At 37.3% G+C, this 21,305-nt stretch overlaps 4 protein-coding genes across 4 annotated transcripts; 2 read left to right on the forward strand and 2 right to left on the reverse strand.

Moving 5' to 3' along the window:
• Positions 1 to 341: 341 nt before the first annotated feature.
• LOC101307845 (urease accessory protein UreF-like) lies at positions 342 to 1,700 on the reverse strand. The gene is made up of 2 exons (XM_004290203.1): positions 1,579 to 1,700; positions 342 to 1,269 (listed from the first exon to the last, which is right to left on the reverse strand). Exon 2 carries the CDS (start codon positions 1,237 to 1,239, stop codon positions 520 to 522), a length of 720 nt encoding a protein of 239 aa, XP_004290251.1. The 5' UTR covers positions 1,240 to 1,269; positions 1,579 to 1,700; the 3' UTR covers positions 342 to 519.
• A 1,750-nt stretch (positions 1,701 to 3,450) lies between these two features.
• On the forward strand, positions 3,451 to 7,888 carry LOC101308139 (uncharacterized protein SLP1-like). The gene is made up of 5 exons (XM_004290204.1): positions 3,451 to 3,577; positions 4,349 to 4,537; positions 5,767 to 7,061; positions 7,178 to 7,263; positions 7,631 to 7,888. The coding sequence occupies exons 2-5, from the start codon at positions 4,378 to 4,380 to the stop codon at positions 7,875 to 7,877; spliced, it is 1,788 nt and encodes a 595-aa protein (XP_004290252.1). The 5' UTR covers positions 3,451 to 3,577; positions 4,349 to 4,377; the 3' UTR covers positions 7,878 to 7,888.
• Positions 7,889 to 9,426: 1,538 nt separating this feature from the next.
• LOC101295393 (probable glycosyltransferase At5g03795-like) lies at positions 9,427 to 11,565 on the forward strand. The gene is made up of 4 exons (XM_004292357.1): positions 9,427 to 9,744; positions 9,847 to 10,088; positions 10,179 to 10,527; positions 10,668 to 11,565. The coding sequence occupies exons 1-4, from the start codon at positions 9,427 to 9,429 to the stop codon at positions 11,337 to 11,339; spliced, it is 1,581 nt and encodes a 526-aa protein (XP_004292405.1). The 3' UTR covers positions 11,340 to 11,565.
• Positions 11,566 to 11,644: 79 nt separating this feature from the next.
• Positions 11,645 to 20,028, reverse strand: LOC101308429 (dynamin-2B-like). The gene is made up of 22 exons (XM_004290205.1): positions 19,693 to 20,028; positions 19,158 to 19,208; positions 18,961 to 19,081; positions 18,613 to 18,705; positions 18,454 to 18,515; positions 18,249 to 18,366; positions 17,635 to 17,968; positions 17,167 to 17,314; positions 16,612 to 16,713; positions 16,398 to 16,517; positions 15,884 to 15,967; positions 15,654 to 15,781; positions 15,353 to 15,437; positions 15,139 to 15,277; positions 14,792 to 14,868; positions 14,131 to 14,187; positions 13,553 to 13,694; positions 13,300 to 13,457; positions 12,989 to 13,102; positions 12,832 to 12,899; positions 12,508 to 12,683; positions 11,645 to 12,304 (listed from the first exon to the last, which is right to left on the reverse strand). The coding sequence occupies exons 1-22, from the start codon at positions 19,837 to 19,839 to the stop codon at positions 12,066 to 12,068; spliced, it is 2,763 nt and encodes a 920-aa protein (XP_004290253.1). The 5' UTR covers positions 19,840 to 20,028; the 3' UTR covers positions 11,645 to 12,065.
• Positions 20,029 to 21,305: the final 1,277 nt, after the last annotated feature.

A 21,305-nucleotide genomic window follows, 5' to 3' on the forward strand; every position in this document is an offset into this window, starting at 1 on the left:
ATAATAACATAAGTTTAGCATCACTTAACAACTACCTGTGATCAGATAGACACATACACATGCCATAAAATTCAACCCATATGATTTCAACCCCCCTCCAATATGCCATAAAGTAAAAGGCAGGAACAAAAACTCCTAGTCCACTTGTAAAAGAAAATACAAAGTCAACAATAAGCACTAGTCGATATATATGTGAATAAGAATAGGACATCACCGAAATTGTATCCAAAATCCATTAGAATTAAACCAAGCGAAGAGGAGTTGAGTCATTCAATTTGTGTTGGAGTGTCACTCTTTTGTTATTTAATCCTCAAAGGGATACAGGTGCATAAAATGCTTTATGGTTCTACTTTTGGATTTAACGCAACCTTCTAAGATGGCAGAACAGTTGAATCACCTATGTACAAAATAATATAAACATAGAGATTTCAGGTAGTACTTCCAATACACTGAATTTTCAGGACTTACATTTATAAAGTTACAGGCAGACTCCACCAGGCGATGCGTCGTATTTGGCCTTCAAGAACAAAACAGTCTGGAAAACAGGTAACTATGACAACCCTGCACGATATCAAGCAAAGGAACAGCTTGGCATGCTTCCTCAACTGGACGGTCCTTCCATTGATTCAGTATAGCTTCAGAGATAGGAGCAATATGATGTTGCAGAACAGCCGCACCAAGGGGTCCGACCAAATTCAGCCTTGTTGCAGCAGAAATAACATCTCTCATTGTGATAAACATGAAAGCTCTTTGAGAAGTACTACTATCCAACCCAAGCAATCCACATATAAGCCCAAATATTGGAGCATGGTGAAAAGAAACAACTCCATTACTCAAAGAAGCTTCCCTCATAGATTTAAGAGACGGTATCTCCGAATACACGGCTGCAGCCACTCTCATCAGTGCCGACCCTTGCGCAATCGACGCCTTTCTACCCACTTCATTAGTCAGCATTGCATCTAAAATCTTGTCATGTTTACGCAAACTCTCCAAATCAGGCGATATTGTAGTAGAATACACAAAAGGAAGGAGTAAGCTTGCAGTATTCTCTAAATGATGAATTACGAAAGTTTGGAGATCTTCAGGACCAGAGACTATCCGAGCTTGGATTGCAGCCTCAAGACCAAAGGAATGTGCAAAACCACCGGTTGGGAGGATAGAATCGAGCAGTTGCCATTGGCCCCATTGTAAAAGGGAGTCAGATGAAACATGCTCCTTGCTTTCTTTTTGTATATCCATCCCACTTCAATCTGGGAAAAGAAACTACTCCTTGATACACAGTGAGAATGAGCAACACACACATTCAATTATCTTCAAGAAGTAAAAACAATACACTATACACCTAAATCATTTTGGATCCAAACTTCAAATAACAATCCATGAGCTGATGAGTATTAAAACCATTCACCCATAATCCTAATGTAATATGATTTGCGTACTCACTAACTTAACTTTATCTTAAAGCTTCTTGACATGTTATGAAATCAATCAATCACATACATACATACATAAAGGATCACAGTTTCTGAAGCTTCCCACTGAAATATGCATAAAGAGATTGAAAGGTGCAAACTGTACCTCTTTCTAAGCTGAAAGGTTCAGACTTTGACCGTTCTTAAGAGCAGAGATTAGCCCACAAGTGAAGAACAAATCTCAGACCAATTGGGTTTTCCTGATTGATTCAGATAAACATCTAGAAACTGAAAACCAGAAACTGTGGTCAACTGAGGAAACCCAGAAGAGAGGAAACCATCAACATTTAACCATCGAGGAGAAAATGAAGGGAAAGAAGTTAACTTTTCAGTTTTCACAGCAAACAAATAGTAAAAAACAAAAATGACTCGACTGTAAAAAGAACTGACCTTTCGAAAGGGTTTTGTTTTTGAATTTGGCGGAGTGAGTTGAGACTTGGGAAGCGAACCGCGGGCCCGTCGCCGTCGGAGAGGACACGTGTCAGACGTCGGCAGCGGTTGTAGCTTAGGAATGAAGACAATGTAGAGGAACAGCTAATGAGGAATGAGACATTGAATGCATACGTGTATGGAACAGAGTGGCAGGGACACGTACTTCCGACTCGACTAGATTACAGCTCACTACTGACAAAATACCAAGATTTATTTATTGTCAAAATACCAAGATTTATTTATTGTCGACGATCAAAAACAAAATTTCATAATTCAAATGTTTTTTATTTTAACAAAAAAATTTACACACGCTACAGGTACCGGCTAATGTCTCATGAGTTTTGATCACAATTTGCATTCGTGGTTCAAGAATATGTTTTTGATTATGATAGCAAAAACATTGGTTTAGGAATGACATGGTCGTAAGAGATATATATGTTTGAATGAAAGTTGATTTATAAGAGAAATGACTTGATATGTTTCGAATTTTCTGGAAAAAAAGAGCTAATATATATCATGATTATTATTGTTGTTAGTTCATGTCGGAAGCTCGTACCCGTTGAAATATAAATCATCGTGAATATAGTTTAGATTATAATTTTTAGAAAACTTCGGTGATAATCAAGAAGAGCTTAAGAATAACGTAAAAAAGTAAAATGATATATACAGAGAACCATGTTGTTCATATACTCATGCATATGAGAAAACTTCGGTGATAATCAAGAAAAGCTTAAAAATAACGTAAAAAAGTAAAATGATATACAGAAAACCATGTTGTTCATATACTCATGTATATATATATAAAATAAATTAAAAAAAAGGTCAAATGGCAAAGATAGAAAGAGATCTTGAATTGCTAACTTGAAAATATTTATTTCCTATTACTGGTCCCCTAAATTAAAAACCAAACCAATTTCATAAATACATTCTCAGTAACCATTGCAGTGTGAATTGTTTTTCATTTGTGCAGAATTGCTAGCATGGCCCAAGTCTGAAATTAGAATTAGAGCTACATCTACACAAAGAGGTAACCATGTTCATCTGTTAATTACGCTTCATCCATGATGCTTGCTTTTGTGTAACTCTAGGATGTTCTTTACTTCTGTTTCTGTTGTGTTGAGTCTATTATTAGGATTCAAAATCTCTAGAATATTCCCCATCCCAAATTCAATCTTGAAAAATGAAAATTCCTTCCCATCAATAGCGGTGTTTCACAAAGCCCCAAATTGTAGTTGTTTTGGAGAGGGACAAAACTTCCTCTACTTGTTCAATTCAAAATCAAAAATATAACCTCAGCTTTTCACTCTGTAAGTTCAAGGGTAACTCTTTGAACGCAAGTCTAGAGAGAGAGAGAGATTTGAAATAAGAAAACGGGAGGAGAGAGAGTGATTCGGCGAAAGCGAAACCGTTACAAAAATAAGGGAAGGGAGAGAGAAGAAAAGAAAGCGACAGAGAGAGGAGATGATGAAGAAGAACAAGACCACCTTGTTGTTCCTTATAAAAACCAAAAGCGAGTCGACGTTTAAACCCCAACCCAACTCCAACGCGGACAATCCCCTTAAACTACGCCGTTTTAACGCTAATCTTGTCCTTGCCCTCTTCTACGATGACTTGGATTCCCTGACTTGCTGATCTCTTTTCATTTCAATACTCTGATTCATACTTCCATTAAGGTCTGCATGCCTCTTTCTTTGTAAAGCCTCTTCCTTTTTTCTTTTTTTGAATTCGATCTGATTTTTGGGTTTTGAATTATGGGATTATTCAGTCCCCCTAAGATCTGCATACACGTATGAACCTGTTTTGGTGTTTACTTGTATTTGGTGGCATAAAGGTTCAACCTTTTTTCGTTTTTTTTTTCTTTTTAAAGAATCCTTCTTTGTGTGGAATTTACAGCCAGAACCAAGCTGGCATGAATTGGGTTTGCTTCATGCTGCTTTTTATTTAAGTCTAGTCAATGGGTTCTGTGAGTTTTACTGGTTTCATCATTAGCTTTGGTGAAAGTGCGTCTCTTTTTAAGAATCAAAGCTTGCTTTGCTTGAGTACTAAGGTAAATTTGGCTCCTTTTGAGAACACCAATCTCAACTGCCTGAAATTGGATTCTTTTATCTGTCTTCTTTTCGATTTGCTCCAGTAATGATCATCAGGTTTTCTCTGATCAGTCTTGGTATTTAGCTTCCTTTTCAATCGAACATTATGTTCCATGGAAAATACTTATATCACACATATAGATGAAACTGCAAGCTGTGTGTGTTTTGTTTATTGACTGATAGGAATGCCACTACGGCTTGCTTCATTGACTTGGATTCGAAATTTAAAAACAGGCATCATGTCTTTATTCTACTTTTGTTTAATCACTTTAATGATCTTATTCTTTTGGAGAGTAGAAGCCAAGTCAAGTCCATGTTTTGTTTCATACAGGGTACTGAATTCTATATTTTTGGCAGGAGTCAGCAGCGGATTGGATTGATGTGCAATGCAGAGGTCCCGTAGAGCTCTTCTGCATAGAAGAGCTTTGGAAAAGGTCATCACCGGAAGGAGCCGCTTCTATAAGGTGTCTCTATCTTTAGTTTTTGTTCTGTGGGGGTTTGTCTTTCTTATCAGCTTATGGTTTAGTCGCGGCGATGGACACAGAGGTAACCTCTCTTCTAAATGTTCTTTTACTTTAGTCTTTTGTTGGCTTTCCCTATGAATTATTTGCAGTGTATGGTTGTATGTGATGGATCTCCACGTTTGGTTGGGGTACAATACTTTTTTGATGTATAGCATAACTTAGAATTGGCCTCACCCAAATATTGCTTACCTGAATGATACAATGAGTCATTTTAGTGATTTAAAAGTTCTGGTGATGCTTGCTACAGTTATATTTTATTGATTCTAGCTATGATCATTGGAAGTGATGTGCTGAGCAGGCTGACATTCAATGTGTGACTGATTTTCAAACTATGCATGGAAGTAATTGGGGAAATTACGAAACTATTGAAAGCATATAATTCTCCTGTATTTTAACAATAAAGATTGAACCGTATACAATTAGAGAATGTGTATAAAGGCATGTTGTCATGGACTCATGGTTATGTGTATCTACTAATCTACAACCTATTTTCATGCCTAATAACCAATAGAACATAAAAATGCAGATAATCCCTGAAAACTAGATTGGAATATGAAGGATCCAAAAACATATAAATGTTGATATCCTTAAAACTTAAGGAGCTGTTTATTTAGTTAGCATCCTATTTTGTTAGAAAGGAAATTCATTATAATTAGATGCATAAAACATTGCCCTGACCTCTCAGCACCATGTTAAATTGATTGATGCAAAAGCTGAAAGTTCTATTGTGGCAGTGATAATTTGTTTCCCGATTTCTTTCTTTTTACTAGGAGTGGTTTTCACCCTCTTTCCTACAATTTTTATACTCACACTTTCTTTGTACTTTTATTGTTTTTCTTTTCACTTGTGATTATTTATTTTTATCTTTATCTGATCATTAAGCAAAAACTTTCAATGGCTATTCTGGGTTTTGAAAAGCATGTCCATTTTCATCCAGCTTCTCTATGTACTATCTTCCACTGAATATTAGTATTCCTTTTTTTATGGAATATAGCTATAAATAGAAAAATAATTGAGTAGGTGTTGAAGTACTATTTTCAAAAGGTCACTTCTTATGTATTTGTATTTGAAGAAGTTTACAAGATGTATAACCATGCTTTTTGATTCTGTCCATGTTGGACAGTTTTGGCTTTTTACATGCACTTTCTGATCTTATGTTCTTTTTTTTTGTTCATATTTGATATGATTCTTATGTTTTATTGTGTGCATGACTGGCTTCTTTCTTTCTATCTTTTTGATCTTTGAATTCAGATGGCTCCACAGCATCTCCAGTTGGATTATCAACTTGGAATGAATCTAAGCTGGATCGTGATGAGCACTCTGATTCTGTAGAACTAAAAAGGCAAGAAGATTTATTCTACTCTTCTGAAGGCGTGTGCACAAATGATGTTGAAACTAGTAGTTTAAATGGTGAACTACTTAGTGAAGAAAACATAGATCAGTCCTCAGCTGAAGGAAGTGCAATTTATGACTCGGCTGTTGCTGACGAACCTGAGTTGGAGAAATCTGGTTCAGGCATGAAACATGAAATTGACGGTCCAAAAAATGGCCGCCTGCCTCGTGCTGTGCCTCTTGGTCTGGATGAATTCAAGAGCAAAACATTTAGTTCAAAAAGCAAATCCCTAATTGGCCTGGCTGGAAGCATAAAACATAGAGTGGAGCCTGGTGGTACGGAGTACAATTACGCTTCAGCTGCAAAGGGAGCCAAGGTCTTGGCTTTCAACAAGGAAGCCAAGGGTGCCTCTAATATCATAAGCAGAGATAAGGACAAGTACCTTCGCAATCCATGTTCTGCAGAAGAAAAGTTTGTTGATATAGAGCTTTCAGAAGAAACCTTGGTAGACACAATCAAAATAGGTAATCTTGAACATTATTCATCTAATTTAAGGGATTTTGAGCTGCTTGGCAGTTTGGTTTATCCAACAGATGAATGGGTTAAGCTTGGGAATTTCACTGCTGCAAATATTAAGCTTGCACAAAGGTTTGATCTTGAGGTACCAAAATGGGTGAGATATATAAAGTTAAAGATTTTAAACCATTATGGTTCAGAGTTTTATTGCACAGTCAGTGTTATTGAAATTTATGGAGTGGATGCTGTTGAGCGAATGCTTGAGGATTTAATATCTGTTGAAAGCGGTGCCTATGTTTCTGATGGAGTAACTGTTGACCAGAAACCTGTGACCTCCCACTCAGATTCACCCGAGGGTGATGATTTTTTTGATATTAATAAAGAAATGGAACCTCAAGCTGCAGTTGAATCTAATGTGAACAATGAAGTAATCAAAAATGATGTGCCTGATCCCATTAAAGAAGTTCTTCATCAACAAGGTAGCAGGATGCCTGGGGACACTGTTCTTAAGATACTAATGCAGAAAGTCCATTCATTGGATTTCAGTTTATCACTACTTGAGCGATACCTTGAGGAATCAAATTTAAGATACGGCAGTATTTTCAAAGAATTCGACACAGATATGGACGGCAAAGAGTTAGAGTTACAGAAGATCAAAGAAAACATGAGAAATCTTCTAGAAAGCCAGGAAGTAATTGTATGTGAATCTCTTTACCTTACAACTTTAAATTGTTCTTGTTAATATTGGTCACACTGTCTTTATTGACAGTAGTATGCTCTATTATCCTTATACTGGTTTGATTGTCTTTGCAGGCTAAAGATGTAAACAATCTCATGTCTTGGCAGTCCCTTGTCTCTGTGCAATTGGATAATTTGGTCAGGGATAACGCTATCCTTAGGTGAGAGTTCAATCTTCTCATAACTTCACTCATTTTGATTTCTTTTCTATAAATCCATGCAGTTCTGAGTTAACAGATAAACATTCTTTCTCAAATGGAGTATTGTACACAATCTTGTAAATCCATTGAAGTGATTAGATAGTTGAGTTCACAATCTTCTGCTTGTTTGTCCTTCATCGATAAATTTGCAAGCTGATTCTTAACCCCTAAATATCCAATATGTAGTTTTTCCTGATGTAATTATTTTTGCTTGGCTAAGAAGAAAAATAAATGAAAATGGCATATCATGTACTTCTTTCTGCTAGTGCACAGTTTATGGTTTCTTACTGTGTAATTTGGTGCTAAATAATTTGCTATTGTTATGCAGATCTGAGGTTGAAAAGGTCAGGGAGAAGCAGGTATCTGTAGATAACAAGGGTATTGTAATATTTGTAGTCTGTGTACTTTTCTCATTGTTAGCCTTGGCGAGGCTTTTTGTAGATATTTTGGTTAGTGTTTATAGTGCATTCAGTGTTCGTACAACAGAGAAATCCAGGAAATTTTGTTTGATGAGCTCTTCCTGGGTTTCCTTACTAGTGAGCTGTATCATTGTCCTATTTATATTATCAATATAATCATTGGCAACATCTCTTTTTCTTCTGATAAAATTTAGTGGTTACATATCTTGGAGCTATTTGGCTGTTTTGTGGTTCGTTTGTTTTTACTTCATTACTGCATCCGCCAATTCCATGTGTATCCAAGTTACTGGTTTTAGGGTATAGAGGCCATCTCAGTTCCGGTATATGCTGTGTGAAATTTGCCAAATCTGAATTGATCGTGTTATGTACTTATGCAAGTTACTAGTGAATTTGGTAGGAATATGGCCATCAGTTTCAAGCAACCCATTCGGGTAACCCTCATAAGTTTGCTTTAATACAAATAAAGATTCACGTTTATGGGGAAAAGATTGTTGTGCTAGTGTGAAGCTTCCTGGATCCATTTTTGTGTGATCCAAGTTTGGCACCCTTTCCATAACTGCAGATGAAGAAGCTTACCGTAATCTTCAATTTGTACTGAAGTTGAAGTTGGAAAGAACTAATACTTGAATATAGACTACACGAAATGTGGGGTCTCCATCACTATTTGGTTGGTGATGGCAGAACAACCCTTTAGAAGAAAATGACTAAACACCTGTAACTATGTGGTACAAGATGAGGCTGATGAGGTACCTTATACGAAAACGTCATGTAATTCTCTGAGAAGAAAACGTTGTCGACATGAAATGAATGAATTAAAAACATCGTAGTACAAGATAATAGTTAAGAAACAAAGGCAAAACAAATGTCAACTTTGATAGGACTAGGAGAGACTAATGAAATCAGAGTTTTTGGTTATCTCAAAAATTTGCAGAATCAAAGTGAGTGCAATACGTGACGGTGACGGACATAAAGTCAGAGTTTGAGGCCGGCCATCCCAAGATGCTGCCTTAGCATTCAAGTTCCTATTTTGAATTTGGCTTCGTAGCTCATACACTATGACATCTTTCGTATCAAAGATTGTGCTCTTAAACTTCTATTGTACTGGAAAACAAAATCAAATTCTATTGTACTGAAAAACTGAATCTTTTAAGCACTGCCACTATTATAATATGCTCATTCATTTGTAAATGCAGACCAACAGCTATCTCATTCGATTAAACTAGATGGGACAGAGGTCACTTTGACAAATTATAGTTGTCTACCCTGGGAACTTGATTATTATTATTATCAATATATAGGAATTCATACTTGGAAGCCCTCGTTATCTGCAAGCATAATAAGCACGTTCTATATACAATTTTTTAGAATCCCACTATTACTGTTTTGAGTTTTGTGTTTTACTGTAGGAATCCATTTATTAATTAATCAGAGCAAACTGCAACATTTGGTAAATTACCACATATAAATATAATGGATTGACACAGAAAGTGATGCATGTAGGAGTTTAAGTTGGGGAAAGAGAGCCAACTAGGGTCAAGTATATAGCAAGGAAGCATTCTATCCTCGAGTACGAAAAAGCTTTGTCCTACAAAGAATGACCCTAATGAGCAGCAAAGTATAACAAGCATTTTAAGTACTGCATCAATCAATAATCCTCATTCAGTACTACTCTCCTACTGCTTAGTGTAATTGTCACTGCCGAGAGATGAAGCCTCTCACCAACAAGCCATCTTTGTTTCCACCATTTTGGTCATCTTCTACTTCTTATTCTTCTTCTTCAGCATTCATTCTAGTGCTTGTAGCTCTCGTTTGCACGTTGGGCGTCACAGTTTCTTTTTCATGGTCATGGAGAGTTAATACCGTACTAGGTACTGGCTACTCTTCATCACTAGCTTTCTCAACAAAATCAAGGCCAAATTCTCAAGTAGTGAATGAAGAAGCTGCACCAGAAGCTCACCCTATTGTCAGTCCATCAAATGATTCAGAACCAAATGGAACAGTACATCTTCCCCACTCTCAAATTGTGAGTTTATGTCTTCACTTTTCATGTCCATTCAACTACATAACTTCAATATCTTTCTTCAAGTTCCTATGTACTAAACTATTTTCTATCTTTGTACAACAGGTAGAAAAACAAGAGGTAGCAGTGTTGAATGATAAAGAATCTGGTGAGATCAATGCTACTACTGCATCTGAGACAATAACTATAAAGAGATATAGCAGGTTAGAGAAACTTGAAGCAAGTTTGGCTGGAGTTCGAGCTTCCATAAGAGAAGCTGCTCGAGTTCGAAATCTGACTTCTACTCATGAAGATCCAGACTATGTTCCTCAAGGTCCAATATATAGAAATGCAAATGCTTTTCACAGGTAATATTATCTTAATTAGTTTATATACCGTTTGTAGTATATATACCAAGAATTGAGCTGAACAAAAGAAAGTGAATAAAACTAGTGCAGGAGTTACTTGGAGATGGAAAGGCTGTTCAAGATATATGTATACCAAGAAGGAGATCCACCCATATTTCATAATGGTCCATGCAAGAGCATATACTCTACAGAAGGAATGTTCATTCATGAAATGGAAATGGACAATACTTATAGGACAAAAAATCCAGATGATGCCCTTGTTTATTTTCTCCCATTCAGTGTGGTGATGTTGGTTCAGTACCTCTATGAGGCTGAGTCCCATAGCACTGAGTCCATAGGTCGTGCAGTGGTTGACTATGTCAATGTCATCTCTGATAAGCATCCCTTTTGGAATCGAAGCCTTGGTGCAGATCACTTTATGCTTTCCTGCCACGATTGGGTAACGAATCCTCACACCCCCCATTCACACAAACTTTTTCTTCTTCCTTTTTTCATATACATGTTATATTTCCTAAACACACCTTAAGCTTTTGTGTAAGGTTTTGAATATAAATTGACTCAACTTGTCTATATCTATAGGGGCCTCGCACATCTTCTTATGTTCCTCAGCTATACCACAAGTCCATAAGAGTATTATGCAATGCAAACACTTCAGAAGGATTCAATCCTTCCAAAGATGTGTCATTTCCAGAAATCCATCTCCGAACTGGCGAAACCAAAGGACTTCTCGGTGGTCTCTCACCCTCTCGCCGGTCAGTTCTTGCCTTCTTTGCAGGCCGGCTTCATGGCCACATAAGATGCCTGCTTTTAAATGAATGGAAAGAAAAAGACCAAGATGTGCAAGTTTATGACCAACTTCCAAATGGGGTATCCTACGAGTCGATGTTAAAGCAGAGCAAGTTCTGCTTGTGCCCCAGCGGCTACGAAGTCGCAAGCCCAAGAATTGTGGAAGCCATCTATGCAGAATGCGTGCCGGTGTTGATTTCGGATAACTATGTTCCACCTTTCAGTGATGTCTTAGAGTGGAAGACATTTTCAGTCCAAGTACAAGTGAAGGATATACCAAATATCAAAACAATACTAATGGGAATATCTCAGAGTCAGTACCTGAGAATGCACAGGAGAGTGAAACTGGTGCAGAGGCATTTTGTGGTGAATGGACCTTCCAAGAGATATGACGTTTTCAACATGATAGTTCATTCTATTTGGCTCAGGAGGTTGAATATCCGCATTGAGGATCAACTCGAATAGAAGCTAGACAATGTTTTCCACCCTCAGATCAACCTTTCTGTAGGATCAACAAGAAAAATATGAAACAAAATAATACAAGATTTACTCTCTTTTTCCTTATCATTTTTTTGAACCAGTGCGGTATCGAAACGCAAAGCTACCACCAGTCTAAGACTACATTACATCCCAATTGTGGATGATGCTAGACCTGATAGGATGGCGAATATTGCAGAGTTTGTGATTTGTGAATACAATGAACATTCACGACTAAAAGAGAATAGCATTGTGACATCTGACTAGAAGCTGAGACACTATCTCTTTAAAAACAAGGGCACTGAGAAATGCAAAATATACCATCACATTGAGAAATGTAATATATCCATCCTGCTAAAGAGGACTATCCAATCATACATCAGAGCTTCATCGTACAAACCGAATCAAAATAATGACAGGCGCAATAGAGCTATATATAACAAGTGTCCAAAAATGAGTGGAGAAATAAAATTCTAAGAAGCAGAAACAAAAATTGAATGGGGGAATATATGATTAATTTCAAGTATGCCTTGAATCCATCCTTGTGAAACTCGGGAAAGCCGTATCCCGTAACAACCTGATAGGAATGTAATCTTCTATGTACACAACACCCCATTCTCTTCATCTAAAGATTCTACAAGAAAACTCATGAAGCGGGGATGACCAGTCTCACCCACCAAGAATATAAATCATCAAATGCCATCAGTCTCAGACCTAAAAGTATCTGCTTCCTGAAGACCCAGGTGGTGGAGGTGGCAACCGATTAGGAGTACGTCGGCTGCCAGAGTTTGAACCACCACTCACATCACCATTCTGTGCTGGATCACTATAGTGTCGACTATGCCCGTTGGATGAAGATCTAGATAATGAACGGTCAACTGGACCATTGGCAGCAGCATCAAATGCAGATCTCCAGTCATCACCTGTGGAGCTACTAGTTCTTGGGCTGCCATCTGCAAAATACAGCATACATTTCAATATACTACTAAGCAGATGAAAGTCAAAACACTTTGCACATGACTACCGTAAACAAGTCACAGTTTACAAGAAAATTAGTGCACTTAATCTTATAAATCATGAGAACTTGGTAAAGCAAGTTTTGGATCTAATAATGTCACTATTCAAAACAATGCTCTTAACTTAGTTGACCACATACCACTTGCACCACCACCGTTGGAAAAGCCAGATGCAGCAGCCGCTCGGTTGTCATGAATGCTGAGTTGACGTGTCAGCTTGGAGAGGAGAGAGGACTGCTTCTGGTACTTCTCTCTTCGTCGCTTTACATTACCATCCTCCATAAGCAGTTCTTCAATCCTTGCTGTGCTTTGACCACTATAAACATGAATAAAATCAAATAATCCATCAGTGAAAATAAAATCATAAACCTATCAAGCATGTCAAAACTTTGTCCCCATTGAAATAGCATAAAAATTACTAAATAAAGAAAAGAGAAGAAAACAAAAGAAAATATCAAATCAACCTGATAGAGCTATATAACTGATTCAGCATGTCTTCCTTGGCTTTTTCGACTTGGCAAAGAACAACTGCCTGCTCAAACCAAACACAGAACGTTCAAAACACTTTCTTAATGGCTCATCACTGGGACAAAAAGTACAGAGCTGAGGTGGCAAGCCTACCTTAGGGACATTAGCAGCCAAACTATTCAAAACAGCTTCGACATAACCCCTAACTTCTTGGGACATCCACCGGAGTTCTTCTTCCGGGTCAGCAGGTCTTCTAGTCATAGTATCCTGAAAAGAGGTAGACACAACTCTCAAACTTTAGACGTAAAAAATTAAGGATATGTATTCTTACACACAGTGGAGCACTGACACATACATACATACATACATACGAATACCGACATTTCTGGAAAGGCATTAATAGTTTGATAAACATCATACACATAAATTTTATCACAACAAAAATAGTGACTAAAGTAACTCACAAGAGAACCATCAGAAAGACTCTGACGCATTGTAGGACCACCCTCAGCTGGTGCACCCCTTGGTACTCCTTTAGAAGGTTGGATAACCTTTGAAATCTTCTTTATCCACTCAACCTTGTCTGCGACAGTCTCAGCCTTCAACACAACGGAACTATGTGCTGCAAAACAAATGTCAAGTTGATAATGAACATGTAAAGAGAGATCAGGCAATATAAGTTCCAAAGAACCACAAGGATCAGAGGCAGGGATATACCTTTCAGAACAGTTTTGTATGGAACCTTGCTAGTAAACTTAAATGCCAGACTAGGTGATTTTTCTGGCCCATTCGCCTTCTTATCCTTCGAACTCTTTGATGGAGCAGGTTCTTCCTCTTCAATCTCTTCAACATTACATTCCTGTAAATATAATTATGAGCTAAATTACCTCAAAAACACATGTAGAACCTCATTGAGTTCGAATACTTTTAACATGTAAATGCTGTGATCATATGTTCACTGTGGCCCATTAATACATGCACCAAGATAATGAACTGATCTATCATGTTCCTCACACTTTAAACTCCGCATACAAAGAATAACACTTGTAGTATCTGATGAAGAGGAGTATGTTCTGAGAACCTCATAACAAAAAAAATACCAATTAAAAGGACTACTCCACACATATCAACTTTCTACTTTGTAATACCCCCATCTATTACTCTAGCCAACTTCCCATGCAATGCAAGCTCGGCTAATGCCAATACATAAAAAAAAAACTCACTAAAAGCCTAAAAATCGGCAAAGTGATACATTACTTATTTAAGATAAAGGGGCAACGCGTAGTGAATAATACCTCCAGAGTGATGACACCACGAAAATGCCTTTCCTCTTGTTTTTTGGTGTAACCAAGCTGTGAAACATAGAAGAGGTTAAAAGTTTATTGCACCACAATTTCCAAAAGTAAACGGGAAGCAACACAACACATTTCATTCACAAAACAAATGACTGCCAAATAAATGGAAGACAGAGAACTTTCAGTAGATGAAAACACCCTCTTCTTATGCAAATTCAGGAAGCTCTAAGGTCAAACTTTAGTATTCATCTTGTGTGACCAAATTCACTTAACAATCAACTTTCTACATAAATTGCCAAGTTCTTTGCGACTCAAGTAAGATTTTTTTTGGTCTCTACAACTACGAAAAAAACGCTGGAACATATGAAGGGGCAACTCTAAATGTTGGACTTGAATGGGCAGTAAAAAAAATAAATAAATAATAATAATAATAATAATAATAATAAAACATCTCCTTGTCATCTTCAAACAACCTTCACCCAAAAGGAAAACAAAATAAAGGTACTTCCTTTGAATTCCATGCACATTAAATATATCTACCAAGAGCACTTCTTGTGTTAAATGCATAATACAATTACCCAGTCATCGTATATGGAGTAACAAAAACCTTTGTAACTACTAATGCCATTATTTATAAGAATTGGATGTAGTTAATACAAACCTTCCCAGTCTTCTCATTGAGAACAAACCATCGCTTGTTCCACTCATTACTTTTGACGCTCTTTTTATATAGGAACCCTGCAAATAGTTACATCAAATATATTAATAATTGCATTCATAAATAAAACTTGACATGTGGATGGCCAGTAAACACATAACCACGTAACATTATAATTATAAAACGACCATGAGAATATGCAACTCTAAATTTTCTAGAAATGCATAACCATGGTACTTATCAATGACCTCTACTAATTAGCAAAACAGAAGTACAATATGAGGGACAAGAAGTTCCCTCTAAAATCTAGACAACTCCACATGTCATAAGGAAAAGAGTTGCAAGCAAACCTGCTGTTATTTCCCCTTCAGGACCTGCAGTCTTCAAACCAGATGCTTCAGGGACTTCTTTCTCCTCCTTGCTAAATTTATCCTTTAACGACTTTAGGGTTCCACCTGATTGTTGACTCCCTGTTTGAGGACTACTTGACTAAAACAAGACAAAACTATAAGCACAGGCAAGTAGAACATATAATTAAACTCTGTGATTGACAAATTCACATACCCTGTTCATTATTGATTGCTCTGCCTCTTGTCCTTTCTTCGAGGATCGAGTTTTCACTTCTTCCTCTCTACGCTGCCTCTCCATCCTGCCACAGACCAGTAATTGATCGTTCATGTAACAAGCTCATATACATATATGACCAAAAGAGAAACCATTTTATACGAAAGATTATGCAGGAACATAACCCCTGAAAGCTTGTGCAGAAGTGCACATACATGGGGAATTGGAATGCTCATTCGAATATACAACAAATTACTAAATGAGCCAAAATATTGGTAAGTCAACAAAGAATAGAGACTACCTCCTCTGTACCAAGCGAATGAAATGTTGAGGAGGCACAAAAGCGCGCTCCATATCAACTAGTGCAACCACCATCTTCTTTGCATCAGTCTTGAACACATCTAATGCACCAGTTGCAATGGCCACGACCTTCAAAATGATGAAAGACAAGAAATTAAGCAAAACAGAATATACTATTAAGAAGCAGAAGAGTAAAACAAAAAAGAGTGACAGAGTACTGAGCTATCATACCTCCCTCTTGAAAGGAGGGTATCTTCCAAGACCTGGAGTAGCATTTGCAGCAGCAGACACTATATCTACCAGGACACGGTGTACCTATTCAACCAATCAGGCATGGGTTACTTATAAGCAATTTCGGGAAAATTGTATATATTATCGATAACAGCAGTAGACGGATGAATTCAATTGTAGGTCTAACCCCTAAGAGAATGCATAACCGACAGTAAAGTATGTCATCTCTACTACTATAAAGCGAGCAGTCTCTAAAATCACCAAATTATGTTTTCTCAATATTACCCCTATTAGGTTGATTCAGACTATTAAGAACAAGGGTTATTATGATACATAGCAAAATAAAAAATAAAAAGTAAATAAAATAAAGAGATAATTGAGGAGATAATTCTGGGTAGTGGGTTGTATAACTGGATAAGTTTGATATATAACTGCATTATTAGAGAGTTTTGATCCCGTGCAAACGCACTGGTAAAAGGCTAGTAATATCAAAACACGATATAGCAAGGTTTACCTCATCCACACAAAGACGTGATGGTTCCTTTGCAAGCTCTAAGACACCTTTTATTAATGACCTCAAACCTTTTTCAGGAGATATGAGATAAGGTTGATAGCCATCTGCTTCCAACACGATCTGATAAACCATCATCGCATGACAAAAGGTCATGTAGAATTCAGAAGAAAATTTGAGCACGAGTAACATAAGAAAATACAAAGACAAACCGTACCCTCTTCACATTGTTGATATCAAAATGTCGATCTAATGGTAGTTGCTTTATTCTATTGGGAAAATTTCCTTCAAAACTTGAAACAATTTTCCAACCAGAACCCTGAAAAGAGATTTACAATTGCAGACAGCAAAATGGTTACAACAAATCCATAACAATCAAAGAAACCAGCAACATTATATCAACATTAAAAACTACATAGTACAAGCTACCTATAAGACATATTAAAGAAGAGATGTTTCCTCTTATTTACAGATGAATTCTACTATTCTAACATGAACACAGTCTGCAGAAGTGAACTATGAGCAATCGACATAATTTTAAACAAGGTGTCTAGGTTAAACAGGATCGTGAAGTAGATATACATCAACTTCTGCTTGTGGACGGCTTTGGGAGGGATTATATCCTTTTGCCGCTTCGGCCTTTCTTCATAAAATCATAGATTTTATTCTTATTTCACAAAAATAAAATTTTTAAAAAAAAAGAAAAAGAAAAAGAATTCAGAACAATACATTAGGCCCATATAAGAGAGACCATTTAAGAAGATGAACTCACCTCACCGGATGTAATGTGTAGGAGAAACTTATCCTCAAATTCACGACAAAGCTCCAAAGCAAGAGATCTAGTACCTTCAGCACTCTGTACCATGGAGGCACCAAGCTTTACCAACTCATCCTGAACTATTTGAGACTTCCCTTGTAACCTGAAAAATATATGAAAGACAGAAAATAAACCGATTAACTTGACAAAAAATTATCATAGTTCATGCAGGAAATGCTTGCAACTGTACAAAGCTATCCAAAGAAAATAGCAGCGTTGGCTGATATCAATTATTCTCTACACATTGAGCTAATTTTGTTGAGTACGAGCAGCTTGGGATAGAAATGCGAAACAACAAGATTAACTACAATCAATAAAAGTTTCAAGGGATGTCATATGTAGGCATAGAAGTATAAAAGAACATATGAACCAGTCCAAAAATGAAAGAGAACACAGTAGGAAAAGATACGCAGGAAATGTTACCCAGAAAGGAGGTTTGGAAGCCGGACTTTCATTCGACTGCGAATTTGCTGGGCCAAAGCATCCACCAGTGCTATTCTGCCTAGCTTACTTTGAGGAGCACCAGTCAGAATGGATTTAAGACTTTCACTTTCAGCCCTCCACGCATTTTCCAACGAATTCTCGGAACCAGACTGTGCTGAAGCTATCGAAACTGATTGACCTATTAGAGCAACCCAGGGAATATCAGATGCTCTTGATGGCCCCTGATTTGAGAGCAGAGCCTGGACTGCTGCAAGTGCTTTCTGATCTGACGCGGCTTGGTCTATCTTACTAATTACTCCAACAGTTCTTGTACCTGTAATCAACATTTACAGTCCTTCAATCACTCAAGCAACCATACAACAACAAAAAGTAGAAGATTGAGGGGAAAAAGAAAAACAAACAAACTTAGGGGGTGGACTAAGGTATAGCAAAGTCTGTAAAGGACAGATATTGTACTTACTATTATAAAACCAACACTCTAAGCACAACCTCCTCCCCCCCCCCCCCAAAAAAACTTAATAATAATAATAATAATAATAATAATAATCAACACTATAATAATCTTTCAATTTAAGGGCTGAGGAATGTCTTACCATCTCCATCATATTCCTTGACAGCTCTAAGGGCTTTAGAGGAAGCAACTTCAGGTGCTTGTGATGCAGGTATTATAACCAGCAAAATTGCATCATTGTGCTCCGCATATTCACCCAGCTACACATAAGGACCATTAAAACCAAGTTAAATCATATCACATGGTCATTGAACAACAAAAAGTCTAAAACTAAAAGCGATACTTACCATAGACTCATCCACGCTCCGTTGATCAAGCCCCGGTAAATCAATCAATTTAAGGGGAGGGGCTGTGATGAAGTCATGTTAGAAACATTATTCAAAATTAAATTAATTATTAATAACCAAGTAACTAGAATGGATTTCAACTATCAATAATGAACTAACCTGTGCTTGTCCGTAGTTTCAAGTAAATTTGATCTCGGCTTCTGCCTGAGGAACTCTTACTCAGTCTATCTTGCAGAGAATGCCTTAAAGCACCTGCAGAACAGCATCAATCAGAGAAATCTCCTTACAAATATATGTTGAGACCAGAAGAAGGATAGCATGATGTAAAACGTTATATTTCTAACAACTTAAATCACACTCTAGCAATATGGGTATCAGTCTTACGGCTGTTAGATGCCATCCAAAACCATATTAATTATTGTGCTTCCTAATGTTGACAAAATATCTGAAGACTCTGAGCAAAAGCAGCAGCAAATATTAAAGAGAGAACGTAAGTAAGTGACTTACTGGCAGAAACTTGCTGGGATTTATTGTCAATCTGCAATATTATGGATTTGCTGCTCAATGAGCTATCCCTCTGTAAATCAATGCTGATTGGAGCTCGAGTAGCACCATTCTCACCAGTTGGCTGGAGGAAGAAACCTTACAATTAAAAACAGCTACTATTTGGGCACAAATACATGAACTAAGTAAATCCTACTTACCAAAACAGGATGTCCAATTAAGCTGTTCAAAACAGCTGATTTACCAGCACCCTGTAAACCAAAAGCAAAAGAGACTGTATCAGCATCTCCAGAAACTTAGAAGAGTAAAGAAAGATACTATCAATTACAATGGGATGTAAAGGTATAGTAACACACAAGCACAATGCACATAAAAATGCGGCTGAGCAAAAAGGCAGCAGCATACACACACATTATAAGCACGCAACAAGATCCTAAATACAATCAGAACTAAGGAACAGTAGCAGTGAAAATAAATTGCATCAATTCTCAATTACAAAAGTGATGACATATGCAGCAGCACTGAAAGTAGATGCAGATCAACGAAACCGTCATAGGGATTGTTCAAAATATAACAGAATAATTCTATATTTAAATCCCGGAGTCTGGGAGCTCCGAAAACCATTAGAGCATGAATCAAGATCCCGATTAAGAGATCGCCGGTGACAGGTGGCGTCGACGAGATCGAATTGGGAACGAATCGAATCGGAAAAAGGAAGGGAATCGGTTGACTTACAACATTGCCGAGAGCGACGACGTTGAGGAAAGTAGAGGAGCGGCGAGTGGAGGCGGTTGAGGTGTCGTCAACGTCTTCGTCAGCGAGGATAGCCTGGCCTTGGCGCATCGACTCCGACAGTTGCAACAGCTCTTCGATCGCCTCCATGGTTGAACAAGTAGATCAAACGAGATCTGAGGGAGCGGTGGATCTGAAGCCCTAGAAATTGAAGATCTCTGAGATTGAGAGCAGAGAGACGAATGCAGGCAGAGAAGGGGCGCGTCTCTCTCTTTCTCTCTCTATGTCTATTCTCTCTCCTGGCGTTTTGTTTTTTGAAACCTCTTCTCTTCTTCTCGTGGCTTTTCTTTTTTATTTTGAATCTTTGTTATTAAGTTTTTCAGCTGCGTTCCGGATACCCTTTTTCAATTTTCAATTTTCAGTTTTAAACTCTCTCTCTCTCTAGTCCGTATTCCGTAATGATTTTGCTTCACCATTTCTCTGTTGCTTCCTCTCAAGTAGAATTTTAGTCCATCACTACACCATAATAATAATAATAATAATAGTAACAACTTTCTTTTACTACTTATGAGCGTTTTTGATTACAAGTTATGTACCTATTTTACACTTAAAAGTGAAAACACGCTCCACGCGTCTTACACAAAAAAGTGGGTGTGTGGGTTCCATGTCCAACGATGAGCTCTCATGTCGTCATCGAACATGTCCTTGTAGGCATAGTGTGGGTAGTCGTGATACTAATACTGAGCTCTTTAATAGATAAGATTGGAAATATCGTGGTGACTTTAGGTGAGATAAAGAATATGGGGATTGTTGTGTTTCACTCACTACTTCCAGGGTTGGGCGGCGAGTCAGTGGGCTATCGCAGATTCGGAGGCATGCTAATGGGGATAAGGTCAGGGCGGCATGGCTTGGTTAAGTTGGTTCGGACCGGATTGTTCCGACCTGGTAGGTGCACACATCTTGTCATGACTGCTTTAATAAGGTAGCGAGTTTCTTTGCTTTGTAAAGTGGTCACAGCCTCCTTATGGTAGAGTATTAACATGAAGAGGATAAACATATTAAAATATGGCTCCATATGAGGTTTACCTTTCCGTTATGTCACTATTTTTTTTTTGCAAAACAAATTAAGTAGCCAATAATACACTATTTACTAAATGGTTTTTGCTATAATGTATAGGTTATGTAGGGTCTCCTATATTGTTTTTGGGTGTTCTTACACTATAGGTTTAAGCTCAATGTCCCCCCTTTGTATTATGCGGTTTCATTATTAATAACGGCGTGAGGGTTGATGTAATAGCCCCTATGTTGAAAAAATAAAAATAAAAAAATTAACATTTATTTTGTAGTGTTTACATGATATTTAGCTTACCAAAAATATACATACTTGCCAAATGATGTTCTTTCTCTCTTTTATGATGTTATCTAAGACAAGTGCTTAACAAAAGTCCTTAAATAATTGACATCAAAAGATAAATAAATAATACTTAGAGATACTTATGTAGCCATTACAAAATACGAACCATTAAAATGAAATTTTACCTCCAAGTGTAACTGTGAGAATGCATGTTTACATGTTAGAATAGAAACAAAACATGCAAATAGGATGGTGCATATGT

This window comes from Fragaria vesca, linkage group LG2 (assembly GCF_000184155.1).
Source record: "Fragaria vesca subsp. vesca linkage group LG2, FraVesHawaii_1.0, whole genome shotgun sequence".
Taxonomy (NCBI): Eukaryota; Viridiplantae; Streptophyta; class Magnoliopsida; order Rosales; family Rosaceae; genus Fragaria; species Fragaria vesca.